The 15,008-nt window shown below is 35.7% G+C and overlaps 1 protein-coding gene across 8 annotated transcripts in view; it reads right to left on the bottom strand.

Annotated features, from left to right (window-relative positions):
• The window catches only part of stk39 (serine threonine kinase 39), a 66,659-nt gene that overhangs the window by 22,879 nt on the left and 28,772 nt on the right, over positions 1 to 15,008 (bottom strand). For 3 of the 8 annotated variants that reach the window (XM_079426718.1, XM_079426713.1, XM_079426719.1), the window contains exons 11-14: positions 10,688 to 10,810; positions 9,126 to 9,155; positions 5,967 to 6,023; positions 4,641 to 4,702 (exon numbers count right to left, since the gene is read on the bottom strand). In XM_079426718.1, the coding sequence (XP_079282844.1) occupies positions 4,641 to 4,702; positions 5,967 to 6,023; positions 9,126 to 9,155; positions 10,688 to 10,810 (272 nt within the window). Of the gene's footprint in view, positions 1 to 1,072; positions 1,710 to 4,640; positions 4,703 to 5,966; positions 6,024 to 9,125; positions 9,156 to 10,687; positions 10,811 to 14,776; positions 14,822 to 15,008 lie in introns of those variants that run through there. The other 5 variants (XM_079426712.1, XM_079426716.1, XM_079426717.1 and 2 more) reach the window with 4 other exon arrangements.

Raw genomic sequence — 15,008 nt, 5'->3', positions numbered from 1 at the left:
AAATCCATGCGCTCTCTTGAGAATTCCTCACTCGCTCTTCTCTCCAAGCCACTCCACACATCACTTATTATCTTATCAAACACAGACATTTTTCTGTCTGCCAGCTGAATCCCAATAAACCCCAGATTTATAGACTCATGCCTCTGTACGCCTCATGATGGGATCCGGAGATTTCACACTGCATTTCAATTTCAAGGAAAATCAAAATATCAGGAAAATAACATAATAACTTTCCTTGCTAAACAAGCCACCATTGTAATTCAGCGCTTTCATACTTCACCATAAAGGAATAGCTCACCCAATATTCAAAATTTGCTGAAAATGTATTCACCCTCAGGTCATCCAAGATGTAAATGAGTTTGTTTACTCATCTGAACAGGTTTGGAGAAATTAACATTACATCGTTTGCTCACCAATGGATGCTCTGCAGTGAATGGGTGCCGTCAGAATGAGTCCAAACAGCTGATAAAAACATCACAATAATCTACACCACTCCAGTCCATCAATTAACATCTGGTGAAGTGAAAATCTGCATGTTTATAAGAAACAAATCCATCATTAAGGCATTTTACCTTTTAACCGTCATCTCTGTCCGTAATCTATAATAACGCTTCCTCCAATGGAAAATCCATTTCCTGTTGTCGTCTTACATCAAAATGTAACCCACATATTTCTTTAGAACTGTTCTGGCTAGTAAACAATGCTTGAAATGTGCATTTTTCTCTCCTGATTCAGACAAGACAACTTTTTTTAATGTTGTGAAAGCAATGGTATGGATAAAGGAATTGCATTATAGCCAGAAGTAACTGTTTAAAGTGATTAAAAATGTCCTAATGAAGTATTTGTTTCTTACAAACACGCAGCTTTTCACTTCACAAGACATTAATTGATGTGCTGGGGTCATTTGGATTACTTGTGGGTTATTGTGATGTTTTTATCAGCTGTTTGGACTCTCATTCTGACGGCACCCATTCACTGCAGAGGATCCATTGGTGAACAAGTGATGCAATGATAAATTTATACAAATCTGATGAAGAAATCAACAATTTCTTGCTATTTTTTTTTTTTTTTTGGTTGAAATATTCCTTTATTCTGCTTATTTAGATGGTATCATGCGCAAACATTTCCACTGCACTGGATCTGTAGATTTATTAAAGCGTTATTCAGGTCCAACCTTTTCACACAACCAAACAAAGACCCAACCGAAATCCATTTCATAGTCGAGCCAAATATTCAGATCATCCTGGGTCAATCTCAGCTTCGGACAGGTTTGATAAGAGAATAAGAGAACGTTTGCATACGGCTTTACCGATCAGCCTCTAACGGCACATTGATTCACTTGCGTGTATTTACGTCAAGAACTATTTGCAGAGTTAATTAAAGTCATTTTAAATCATTTAGCAAGCATACAAAAACAAGTCTATCCCTCGCTTTCCTGCCCATTATCCTGATCCGTTCTGATGAGCCGAACACCTGCTCTCGCTGCTGACCTCACTGTGCAAATGGATGCAAGCCATTCGTCTCTGTGCTCCTGCATCTGTTTACACCGGCTTCCTCTCTCTCTGTGATGAGGGTTCAAACTCAGCTGTCTGTGCAACTTGATTAGATGTCCGTTTTTGGCACAGAATCAATGTTGTTTAGAAGTTTCAATGCTGAAAATTGAAAAAGCCTCTTCACACGCTTCATTTTCTCTGTCATCCAAACTCAGGCTGTTCAGGATAATTGGTTGAAAGACAGAAAGATTTCAATGTAATGATTAGTTGAGAACATGCCAGTGAACCGTACAACCTGTAGAGCTTTTTTTCTGTGCTGATTCTGTGGGGAAAAACCCGAGTTCTGCAAGATTTAAAAGGTAAATGTGTTGAACAGAATACTGCACTCTTACCTTTTAACTAAAAGCATCATTAAAACAGATAAATGCTTAGCCCTTTATGTGAAAAGCCCATTTTGCTTTTATAATTTGATTTCTGTGTGATGCAGAATACTGAATGCTAAAAACTGTAGGGTTGGACATTTTTGAGTGGATCAAATTCCAAAATGTACCCAGACTGAGTAAATAACTATCTGGCCATTGGTTAACATTACTAATAACCCCTGTGGCCATCACTGGAAATGAAAAACTCACCTTAAAAATGCATTTAAAGATTACTAGAAAAATTTATGATTTGGTCACGATAAGATAAGGAATGTTCATTAAGAAATTAAAAAGGGTCAATTCTGATCTCATGCTTGTGTTATATATGACTATTGAGTATTTGATTCAGTTGATTGGTCATTTTCTTTAATATTCATTAGGTTCATCAACAATAAAAACATGTCTGGACTGAGACTAGTCTGTTGCATTTCTTCATGAAAACAAAAAGCATCAATACTCACATATCAATGAATAATGATTAATTTATAACGTCATGCACAACTGCATGAACAGTCTGAAGAGAATCTTGCTGAGCAAATAACAGCTGGTTTACTGGCACAGACATTGAAGGATAACTTTATCAGTACTGAGGTTTGTCACCCAGCAGCAATCTTGTACTTGTAGATGTCATAACTACAGCATTCTGCAGGCAAAAACAAAAACATCTTTCTCTATTGACAGAAAAAGATTTTGCGCCACAGTAAGGCAAGAAGACACTTTAAAGTCTGCATGGAATGAAAATCACACTTTCTGTTTTCTGACTGCATGTTATACTGTAGCTCTATCATTGGGCATAGGTTTCATAAACAAAGAAAAATCACCTTTTTGATCTTCAAACCCAACTCTTTTGGTTTAAACCTTAATCCTGCAAGTTTACATCCATCTGCACTTTTGAGTGCAACGTTCACATCTCAATATCCAATCAACAACCATATTAAAGGGCACCTATTATACAAAATCCACTTTTACATGGAGTTTGGACATAAATGTGTGTGGGGAGTGTGTGAACACAACCACCCTACAATGATAAAAATCCACCCACTTCTCATTTTTTAATCCCCTTTAAACCAAGTCAGTCTCACTAGGCCTGCCATTTTGATTCTCACGCAGTGTGACGTCACATTTCAGAGGCTGATTAACAGCCCTGCATTGCTATAGTTTCCGTAGCTCTTTAACAGCGCGGTTTCAGTGCATTTGGCTTCCCATATGTACAGCTCAACACCGGTTCTCTCGCTCTGTTATGTTGCTTCTACCAGCTGTTTATTGTTATAGATATGCAATACAGAGAGACGTATACGTGACGCCCTCTTCTGGAGACGGGGCGGGAATATACAGCTCATTTGCATTTAAAGCTATATACTCCAAAACAGCTCTTTTATAGACACACCCCAAAAATGACATTTTCCAGCTATTATAATAAATGATCTGTGGGGTATTTTGGACTGAAATTTCACAGACACATGGACCTTGTAAAAAGGGGCATAATAGGTGCCCTTTAAAGACAAAAGTAAGTATTCAAGAGATACAATTTAACTTAACTTTTAACCATAAAATAATGTCTTCAGAATCTTTCATTTGTGAAAATGGGCTGAGAATTGGACATACATATAGCTGTAATCTGGCTCAGATGAAGATGGGAAACTTGTGGCAGTTTTTCTGCTGATAAAGGGAAAATATAAGCCTTCTTCAGCTTACAAATGGTTGTCATAAGCAAAAATGCTACAAAATACATATATTTTGTGGAAAACAGACACTATTTTTGGAATCAGCACCCCAGAATTAATAAGAAACAAGTATTGGATTTCATTCAGCAAATATGATGCAGAGATATGACTAGAAATATCATTTCACATCGGCGCCAATAGCCTTGTGGTCAGTGCGCCGACATATAGCGCAACCGTACTCACGGCGACCCGAGTTTGATTCCCGTCTCGAGGTCCTTTGCTGTCTCCACCCAATGCTTCCTTGTCTGCTCTCTACTACTGTCCTATCTTATAAAGGCATAACCCCCCCCCCCCCCCCCCCCCATTTTCACGCTAATGTATGTCACAACATGTAAGAAAAGATCTGTCGCTACTTCTGTTTCACTGTGACTTTGAAGTCGCCATGATATAAATTAGGAATATTTACTGACATTTTAAAATCTCATGCTTTACCTGCATTTTCACTGGCTCAGATTCAGATCTGCCTCCATTCTGTTATCAAATGCTCACTTTATAAAATCCAATCAACAACTGACGAATAAACTGAAGTCCCGTCCTGTGTTTTTCCTGGGTCGATAAGCTGCTTCACAGTACAAGTTGGTTGAAATTTCTATTTTATGCCAACTTTAAATAAGTAAGACACAACCATGCTCTCACATTGGTTTTGTCAAACTCTCGCTTCAGCTCTTAGACGTGATCTGAGAACAGACTGTGGTCTGTCTTTTGCATGGGCTCAAACGCAAATTCAGGCAGGAGAATGCAAGCACGAGGTCAGAGTTAAAGGACCTCTTCCCATGCTAACCCAGGGTGATTGAGAAAATGCATTAACACGATGCACTTCAACATGAGGCGAGAGACAGAGTGAAAGAGACCGTTTAAAAAGAGACACACTCTTCTTCCAGCAGCACACACACACACACACAATGCACTGACCACTTTATACATACGACATGCCCCTCTTTCCAGATGAAAGTAGTATGAAGAGGGACTGAAAAAAGAGAAACGGCAATGAGCTCGCTCACCTTAACCTCAGGACCATGTTCACCGCTCCCTGAACGCTCGAGGGTTTCTCCAACGGTTGAACCTGAACACAAACACACAACATGATGGTAAATTGCTTGCTTCTGCAGAAGTGTTCTAGATGTTGAGGTTAAAAGATCTTTACACGGCACGCACTGCTGCTTACACACAGGTCTTGAGGAAATCTGGGTTTAACTGGAGATGTGAAGCGAAATTACGCTAGTCAGCCCATGACTGAACCAAGGCAGAAAAATACAGACGCTAACAGTAATAGTAACTTTAATTAGCATAAAAGTACATAGAAAACACACATTTTTGGTAATACAGCCCATTTTTAATTAGGAATCCACAAATTATTGGTACCATAGCATATTTTATCAGTCAATATTACAAATATTTTCATTTATTTTAATATAACAGCTAATAATGAATATCTATATTGGCCAATATTGTATATTGAAAAAAAGGAAATATTAATATTACATGAAAACTTAAAATTTAAAAACATAAATGCCTTTGCAGCTAACTGAAATTTAAGATGAAGTACTAAAATTACTAAAACTGAAATAAAAATAAAAGTAAATCTGAATAGAGATAATAGATTTAACTTGAGTAACAAAATGATAAATAATAGAGAATAATATATATATAAAAAATAAACAATAGAGAAAAAATAAAAATGATAAAATTACTAAAAATTTAACTAAAATTAAAATGAAAACTGAAAATACAAAAACATTTATATAAACAATTATATTAATAAATTATTTATGTTATTAAATGCAATAACTACTAGCAATTAATAGTAAAACACTCTTAAGCAAATCTTAAAATGAATATCAATTTTTCATACAGTATATTATAATGTGATGGCAAAATTTAAGTTTTACATTATTCAAGTTAAATTTTTTCATTCGCTCAGACAAAATAGTATTTCAATTAGTATTTAAATGTATATTTGTATTTGTTATTAGACATACCAAAAGTTTAATATTGGTGCATTCATATTTTAATTAACTGTGCTATTTATTTCATTTACTGATACTTAAATTCTGATGTTAATCTACATTTCCGAAGCACAGCTCTGATGCTCTAAAATGCTCCCTACGCAGGCGGCTCACTAGGTTTTAGACCAGAGACTCTTTTCCAGATGCTGCTGCAGCAGGCATCCACTCTCACTCTTTATTTGAAATATTAAGTTGAATAGGCTCCCTCAAGGCCAGTCGGCCCCCAGGGTCGTGTCCAGACCGCCCAGAGACCAGCCTCACAGCACAGAGCATCAGGGCCACCGAATCAAGACAAATCACAGCAACACCGTCAGGCCTCACCTGGGGATGCTGAATGGACAGGTCCTCTAGCGGGAGACTGTTAGCGTTCACTTCACTCTGCAGAGGAAAAATGGAGTGCTTAAGAGCAAAGGAAGGGACAGAAAGACATCTCTCCACCCCTCACTGTTTCTTTTCATTCCCTCCAAGGACGCTTCTTCAGCGACTGGGGAAATGGGTTTTCTATAAGCTCAAAGGCTGAGCTAAAAGTCATGGCATTTGGTAATCCAGTGGGAGAAAATATGAGTGGAACATGGCTTTGTGCACAGGAATAAGATATGATTAGGAAATAAGATCTGTGTTTGCACTGCTTAATTGATATTTGTCCAATACGATCGAATAAGCCACACTTGTTAATTATTTAATACGCAGTTTATTAGGGAAACAGCGCAATCCCTCGATACTCTCAATTAAATGATCAAACGATACTTCAGTCGTTAATTAAATCTATTCACAGCCAAACACAGTCAGTCAAGCCCCCTGTGTCTGAGCTCATATTTAAAGCATTTACAGTTTACAAGGATTTCAGCTGTAGCGCAAATCCAAAGACAACATTAAATAGAAATCATGACCCATGAAAACAGTATTAATTTGAAACAGAAATTATTTGTAGTATTATAAATACCTTTAATGTCACTTTTGATCAATTTAAAGGAGACCTATTATGCTCCTTTTTACAAGATGTAAAATAAGTCTCTGATGTCCCCAGAGTGTGTATGTGAAGTTTTAGCTCAAAATACCCGACAGACAATTTTTTATAGCTTGTTAAAATTGCCACTTTTAGGGTGTGAGCCAAAAAATGAGCTGGGGGAGGGCGGAGCTTCAAGAGCTCCAGCTCCGCATTAGCAGTGCTAGCCTTTGCAAATAAACTTTCTACGATAAGTACAAGCCTGTTATCTTTACAGAAAACGTACTCCGTTTCAAAGTCAGTCATCTGATTGTACTGTGCATAATAAATTTGCGTTTATAAATTGCACAGACAGGGAGCGCAATAAAAATAACAAAATAGCTGGTCTCATGATGAATGGCATGCTATCACAAACTTTATAAGTTCCACTCGTGATTTTGAGCACAACAAACTCAAGCGACTCACATTGCTTTCATATGCAACTTTTAACCACCACATTCCTATTCACGATCATTCATGAAGACAGCACCAGTGAGAAAAGACAGAGACAATGGTAGCTTTACCATCTTATGCCTTACAGAGTGCCAAGAAGCTCTTTCCGAAGGGCAATTTGGAAAACAAACGCGTGATATTTACTTTGTCTGGAGCTGACGTTTGCGCACGAAGTGTCGGTATTGATCCCTACACGTATTGGGGACTTTACCGTTTTTTTCTGGGATATTTCCTTACTAGACAATGAAACTTAACCACAGTGTCCTCAGCAGTATATCCCTAAACACAACACTTGAAAAGCCTCTTTGGCGCTGACACTGTATATCTCCAGCAGCTACAGTAATCAGTAACGTTAATGGCAGAGGGGGACCGCAGCTTCTCACTCAGGGCTGTGTCTATAGGGCAGCGTCACTAATAGGCGGGACTTTTCCCCCTCGGTGACGTGAACAGAGGGAGAATCTGAAACAGCTCATTCTGAGAGATGTTTATGATTTTTTAAGATTATAAATAAATGAGTTGGTGGATTTTTACCATTATAGGCTAGTTGTTTTCACACACTGCAGCCACACAACTGTGTTCAAACCCCTTATAAAAGTGATTTTTGCATAATAGGTCCCCTTTAATGCATCTTTGCTGAATAAAAATATTTTTATTTTATTTTATACTGACACACCGCTAGGATGTTTTGGGCATTGCCATGCGTTTTACTAGAATGTTTTGGGTGTTTACCAGGGTATTTCTACGCATTTTACTAGGGTGTTTTGTATGGTCACCAGGGCATTGCCATGCTTTTTACTATAATGTTTTGCGTGGTTACCAGGGTGTTGCTATCCATTTTACTAGGATGTTATGGGTGGTTACCAGGGCGTTGACATGCATTTTACTAGAATGCTTTGAGTGGTTACCAGGTTGTTGCTATGTGTTTTACTAGGATGTTATGGGTGGTTACCAGGGCGTTGACGTGTTTTACTAGGGTGTTTTGAATAGTTACCAGAACGCTGCCATGCATTTTACTAGAATGTTTTGGGTGCTTACCAAGGCACTAATATGCATTTTACTAGGATGTTATGATTGGTTACCAGGGCGTTGTCATGCGTTTTACCAGAATGTTTTGAGTGGTTACCAGGGCGTTGCTATGCGCTTTAATAGAATGTTTTGTCTGGTTACGAGTTCGCTACTATGTGGTTGCTAAGGTGTTTTGGATGGTCACCAGGGCGTTGCAATGCGTTTTACTAGGGTGTTTTGGATAGTTACCAGGGTGCTGCCATGCATTTTACTAGAATGTTTTGGGTGGTTACCAGGGCACTAATATGCTTTTTACTAGGATGTTATGATTGGTTACCAGGGCATTGTCATGCGTTTTACTAGAATATTTTGAGTGGTTACCAGGGCGTTGCTATGCTTTTTAATAGAATGTTTTGGGTGGTTGCCAGTTCGTTACTATGCAGTTGCTAAGGTGTTTTGGAAGATCACCCGGGTGCTACCATGCGTTTTACTAGAGTGTTTTGGGTGGTTATCAGGATGTTGCTATGCAGTTGCTAAGGTGTTTTGGATGGTTACAAGATCGTTGCTATCTATATTTCTAGGTTGTTTTGGGTGGTTACTAGCTGGTTGTTGTCTAGCCTGAACCAAAGAGTCCATACAAGTTTTTATAATATACTTCAAAACACGTCTTATTTTGTCCGTTTCATTTTTCTAATAAAAATAATATTGAAAATTATATATCAGAAAGATTTTATAAAGGCTGTAACGACTAAAACAATAACTAAATACCTATTTGTCTCCTGGTCAACATTAACCAACAACCTGTACTGTCGAAAAAATAAGTTGTGTCAGAAACAGAGCAAGTTTTGAAAAGACAAACATTACTGTACTTGCACTGATGAATCATTCACATTAAGCCGGTACCGTGCATTACGTAAAGTAAAGAGGGTCAGTTTTGATTTCATGTTGACACACTCAAAGCAGCGATGCATTACCCCACACAGCCAATTAAAACACAAACATTCTGAAAGGTAAAAGATAGAATAACTGTAACTTACATGCTGGTTTTCGTCTTTGACCCTGCGTGACTGCAAAAGCAATAACGAGACAGGATTCAATTATGTTCTCGGCTCACACAAAGTACGACAGACAGATGTAGCTATTTGTGTGGGAGTGCAATCAGCACTTGCTCATTTGCATTCCATAATAAACAATAAACACATGAACAACGCCTCCAGCTTCATTAGCAGCCGCTGATTTGCGGACGCTTCGCTTTGGGGGCTCTGATTGTTCCTTCCTGTCGGAGACGTTTTAGCATTATATATTCTACATTTCTGAGAGAAAAAGGGCCCTCGGCTTTGATCAAATGGTGTGTGTCACCTGTATGGTACAAGCAGAGCGTTTATGATAAAATATTAAAAGAGCTTGAGGTGTACTCCTCGGCTCAAATTCAAATGTTCAAATATCATATGCGGGTTAAATGCAAATACATACCGAAGGCTTTATTTTTACAGTAAGGTCCAAAAGTCTGAGACCACTAGTGAAAATGTGTACATTTTGCAGTTTTTCAACTGAATGCATTGCATCTTCTGAAAACAAATGATAAATTTGTGTGAGAAACAGACCATAATTTAATGTTATCAATAATCTACTGTTCACTACTGCTACTGGATCATTCAGCGAGTCTGATTCATAACTGAATCAAATCATTCAGATAAACTGATTCATTTAAAAGAGCACACTCGAATGAGGTATTAATGAATCAGTTCAAAGTCTGTATGTTTATTATACAATATAAATATATAATTGTGTATATGATTTTTTTTTTTTACTTTTAAATAATACGTTCAGGTTCAGTCTGTTTATCACACTAACATATTTTATGACTTCAGAAGGTGTGTAATATAAAGTATATAATATAAAAATATTTGTAAATGTATATTTTTAAATGAATAAACATTTTAATTAATCAGTTCAAGTTCAAGTACGTATATGACTTCAGAAGGTATGGAATATGAAAGAAATAATATATAAATATTTCTAAATAAATAAATTTCCCTACTTCTCTTTCTGCCTACATATATAGAGAGAAGGAGAGAAATTGATTTATTAAGAAATATACTTCACTATATATATATATATATATATATATATATATATATATATATATATATATATATATATATATATATATATATATATATATATATATATATATATTGTTTTATAAATAAACATTGTAATGAATCAGTTTAAGTTCAGTCTGTTCTTCACACAAAATATTGTATGTCTTCAGAAGGTGTGGAATGTTAAATAATAAATAAATATTTATAAATAAACAATTTATAAATTAAACATATAATACATATTATACATATATTTACTATTATGCACATATTTATTTGTTTATATACATAAACTATTTTTCTAAATAAATGTTTATCAATTTTGTCATAGCACTTGCATATCATTGCTCTTTTGTTGATTTTGATTGCTTCTATTGTCCTCATTTTGGATAAAAGCATCTGCTAAATGACTAAATGTAATAGAAATTTTCATTTTTGAATGAACTATCCCTTTAAGAATGATGATTCACGTCCTACTACAAGGTCACACTTACCCTTCCATGATTGACAGCAGCCTTCCACTCCTCACTTCTCGCGTCCATTTCGTCATCACTCCACTCCCAGTCTCCGTCCTCGGTCTTGTGCAGGTGACCACTCGACCCTGGAACCCTTCTGACCTGCGGGAGTGAACGGGACATGCCGTCAAACTCACAGTAGTGTGCACACAGCAGTGACTCCACACTTTTCCAGCAGACTTGGTGCTGAAAGTATTTTTTATTCCATAAGCGTTTCAAAATATATTTAGGGTTTTGGACCCAAACTAATACAAAATTGCATTTATATAAGCTGAAATCATGCAGACTTGTTTCTACAGAAACACATCACTGTTTACCAACTTCAGAGCTCATGCCAGGTCCAACTTGGTATGTTTACAAATGATTGTTAAAAATCAATTTCTCTATGGAGGAAATGAATGGCATTTGTACTTTCAGAAGCCTACTGTTGTGCTCTACAGCGTCACGCTTCGGTTTCAGCAGGGGTCGAGTGTCAGATATAGACTGTGCTGAACTTACAGGGCTTATTTCTCTGGGTCAGTGAAGTGAGCTTTAATTCATCTCCCGGCCCTAGCTTCAACAAAAAGGCCAGCTTTTACTTGAGGCCTGCTCAGTGTCTGTAACCAGCGCTGAAATATTCCACTATCTGCTCTTTTCAGCAGGACACATCTTTAAAACATGCTAAAGTTTAATCTGGCCAACAAGATCTCAATGTGCATTGAAGTACAGCAAATCAGGGGATCAGCTCAACTCCTGAAACCATGCAATTCTGCTCAACAACATCCCTAAATTCCTGTAATTTAGACGAGCCTTTTCTCAGTCTGACAGCCAAGCTCTAATCTGATCGGCTGGCTTTACACAATTTCCGAGAATAAGGGCACACTGGTTTTATCCATCCAACAGGAAATCAATTTACATTTAGAATGTACCGGGATGAGAAAATGAACACTGGTCACTTGCTAAAGTTAGCCAAGTTAGTGACATCAACACTTTGAAAGACGCTTGTTGTGAATTGGAGAGCAATTATACAGAATTAGACAGAGCAGAACTTATGTCTGTGAAATAAATGGTATTTATTACTTTTGGTAATCTGTTCACAAGTTTACAAATATTTTTATGCTAGTTTGTGTTTTTTGCTTATTTTTTGTTATTGTGTCAGAATGGTATATCCTTAAAAATAAATTCTTAAAAATATAATTATATTTTAAATAATAATGTTTCTTATGACAATTTTATGACAAAAAAATAGAGATGCACCGACTGACCGGCCAGTGATCGGAATTGGCCGATTTTTTACATGACCGGCCTGGATCGGTGACGGGCCGGTCAGTTTCACGTTTAATTTTTTCAACATTTGTATGTTTTTAAAAAATATGTAAAACATTAATCTTATAAATTTATTTATGCATTTGAAATTTTGCAGTGTAAATGCATTTATGGCACCTCAGCTTCACCAAACTGTCTGTGTAAATACATTTAATGCCACTTCAGACGCAGCTTCTGGTTCCTCAGCAGTGGAAAGATAAAGTTTGTTAATACTAATGTCATTTGTTAATACTAATTTTTAAAACAACAAATTATAATAAACAACAACAAATAATGTAACAACTCTACAGTTTCTTATGATGCTAACTGAATTAATTGAAACAAAGTAAGAATTTGATATGAAAGATGACACATTTAATAAGGTTAGGGGGGAAAAAATGACCATTTATAAACATAGTGGGAAATTACATCTGTTTTGTTACATACAGCAGCTCATTTTACATTAGCCATTTCTTCCTCTTTCCAGACTGAGCACTTTATTTTGAGAGATGTTTAAGTGAGAGAAAATCTGTAACTTAGTCCAGATTGGGGGAATTGTAATGTTTGATCATTTCTTTTATGTAAATAATTTTTGCATTGAAATTTGCATAGATTTTTGTTTGTATATGCTGGCAAAAAAAATCGGTATCGGCATGTCACACTTCCAAAAAAACGGAAATGGGAATCGGCCAAGAAAATTACAATCGGTGTATCTCTACAAAAAAACTAAAATAATATATATATATTTTTTTGACAATGTTCAAAGTAATGAAAATGTGATCATTTCTGATTTTTTTTTTTTTTTTTTTTTAAGAAAAAGTAATTATTACAAATATATTTTAAGAATAAAAATCTACATTTATATGCATATATTAGACAGAGCAATTTATGTCAGTGAAATAATTTTTGGTATTCTGGTACCAAATGGTATACAAACATTATGAATTTTTTTTGTTCATTATTTAGTTATTGTGTCAGAATGGTGATGCTGGGTGGTGGCTTCAATTAAATGAATATTTAACAAATATTTACCAAAAAAAGTCTATTTGAAAAGCAAATATGCAATTATTCATGGAAAAGCTCGTTTGTGCTCAAAAAATATTTAGGCTGAAATGTAAGATTTATGTAATTTGAATTAATTATAAAATTTCCATCATTTTAAACAGTTTTAACACAATCTGATAAACTAAATGCATATTTGTCAGGCAAAAATAAATAGGGTCACATTTCTGCACTTGGCATCATTTATTATTAACTATTTGCATCTATTTGATTTTATTTAAATAATAAAACAAATGCATTTATTCAAATGGCTTGAACCAGCGTAAATTTGTTAATGGTGAAAATTACATTTAATACGGCTAGCTAGTATTTAATTAAAATGTATAAGTTGTAAATAAATTATATATTTATTGATAAATATATAAATCTGGTTATTGCAATATTATTGCATACATATTACATTTACATTTAGTCATGTAGCAGACTCTTTTATCCAAAGCAACTTACAAATGAGGACATAATATGTATTCATTTATTACATCATATGTATTATATTGCACATATATTAATATATATTGCACATGTGTATCTACAACACATTCTGTTTATTAGTAATATTACAGAAATATCACCTGCTACATTTATGACTGACAAATATACATCACATAAAGTTCATCAGTTAGTTCATGTTAAAACTGTTCAATGCAAATGGATGGAAATTTTAAATGCATTTAAACCCTAACCCTTAAATATTTTTTTTGATTGTGTATATTTTGAAACTGTCACAAGGGGGAACTACTGCCCAGCCAGGATATCAGGTATGTGGGCACTGTTATCAGTGGATAAGACACATGCCTTTGGTGTGAGAGACCCGGGTTCGAATCCACTGTGAGACACCAATGTGTCCCTGAGCAAGACACTTAACCCCTAGTTGCTCCAGAGGCGTGCGACCTCTGACATATATAGCAATTGTAAGTCGCTTTGGATAAAAGCGTCAGATAAATGAATAAATGTAAATGTAGAATATATTTATTTCTATATATATATATTATTTTTATTTCTTATATTTTTTAGAATGTGCATACTGTATATAATATTTATTAAGTTTTATTTATATTCACAATATACGCATTTTAATGGATAAATAACTAAAAATACTAATATAATAATAATGTTTATCACAATGTTCAAAGTAATGAAAATTTGATACATTTGTATTTTTATTAAAAAAATTACAAACATCTATATTTTACTAATAAAAATCTATATAATAAAAAAAACAAAAAGATACTGAAAATAATAATGATTTTCATGACAATTTTCTAAGTAATAGACCCATCAACAAATAATAAAATAAAATATCTCAGTCTCTTTCTAGTCTAAGTGTGCGGTTCAAAAGTCTGGTACTACACGAGTCTATTAAGAGTTATAGTTCCATCCATTTAATCCCACAACAGGTGATAACTCAAATCAAAAAGGCACAGAAGACCTTAAATCCTCTGGGTGTCTGTGAAATACGAGGCACTAGACTGTGGAGATCAGAGGGTGTCCAATCAATGACTCTTTCTGAAGTTTGCTCTCTTCTGAGAGGCTACTGACAAAATCATATTGGCCTGATTGAGAAATTCAGTAGATCCGCAACATATACACACAGACACACTGTCCTCCAGGAGATTTACTCAGCTTCCAGTTCAAGACGAGAGGTGAAACACGGCACACAGACACACACACGTCTAAGTGAGAAGCACCAAGTAAGCTTTCTGCGAGCGAGATAACATGTACCCGTTTCCCAGCATCCTCTGTGTGCTGCTTCCTCTGCTCGGGATCCTTCAAAATAACACACAGACAAAACAAAGCAACAAATAAGCATCAGCGCATGATGACAAACTGCACCTGCGGGCTGTGTGCTTATGAATAACACGAGTGGGTCAGCGGCACAGAGCGCTCAAACACACACTCGCTGTCATTTACGGACATTATGTAAGCTCAAATAGCCAGCAGTAAATTGCTCTCT

Source organism: Barbus barbus, assembly GCF_936440315.1.
Source record: "Barbus barbus genome assembly, chromosome: 10".
Classification (NCBI taxonomy): Eukaryota; Metazoa; Chordata; class Actinopteri; order Cypriniformes; family Cyprinidae; genus Barbus; species Barbus barbus.
This window is presented reverse-complemented; position numbering and strand designations above follow the sequence as displayed.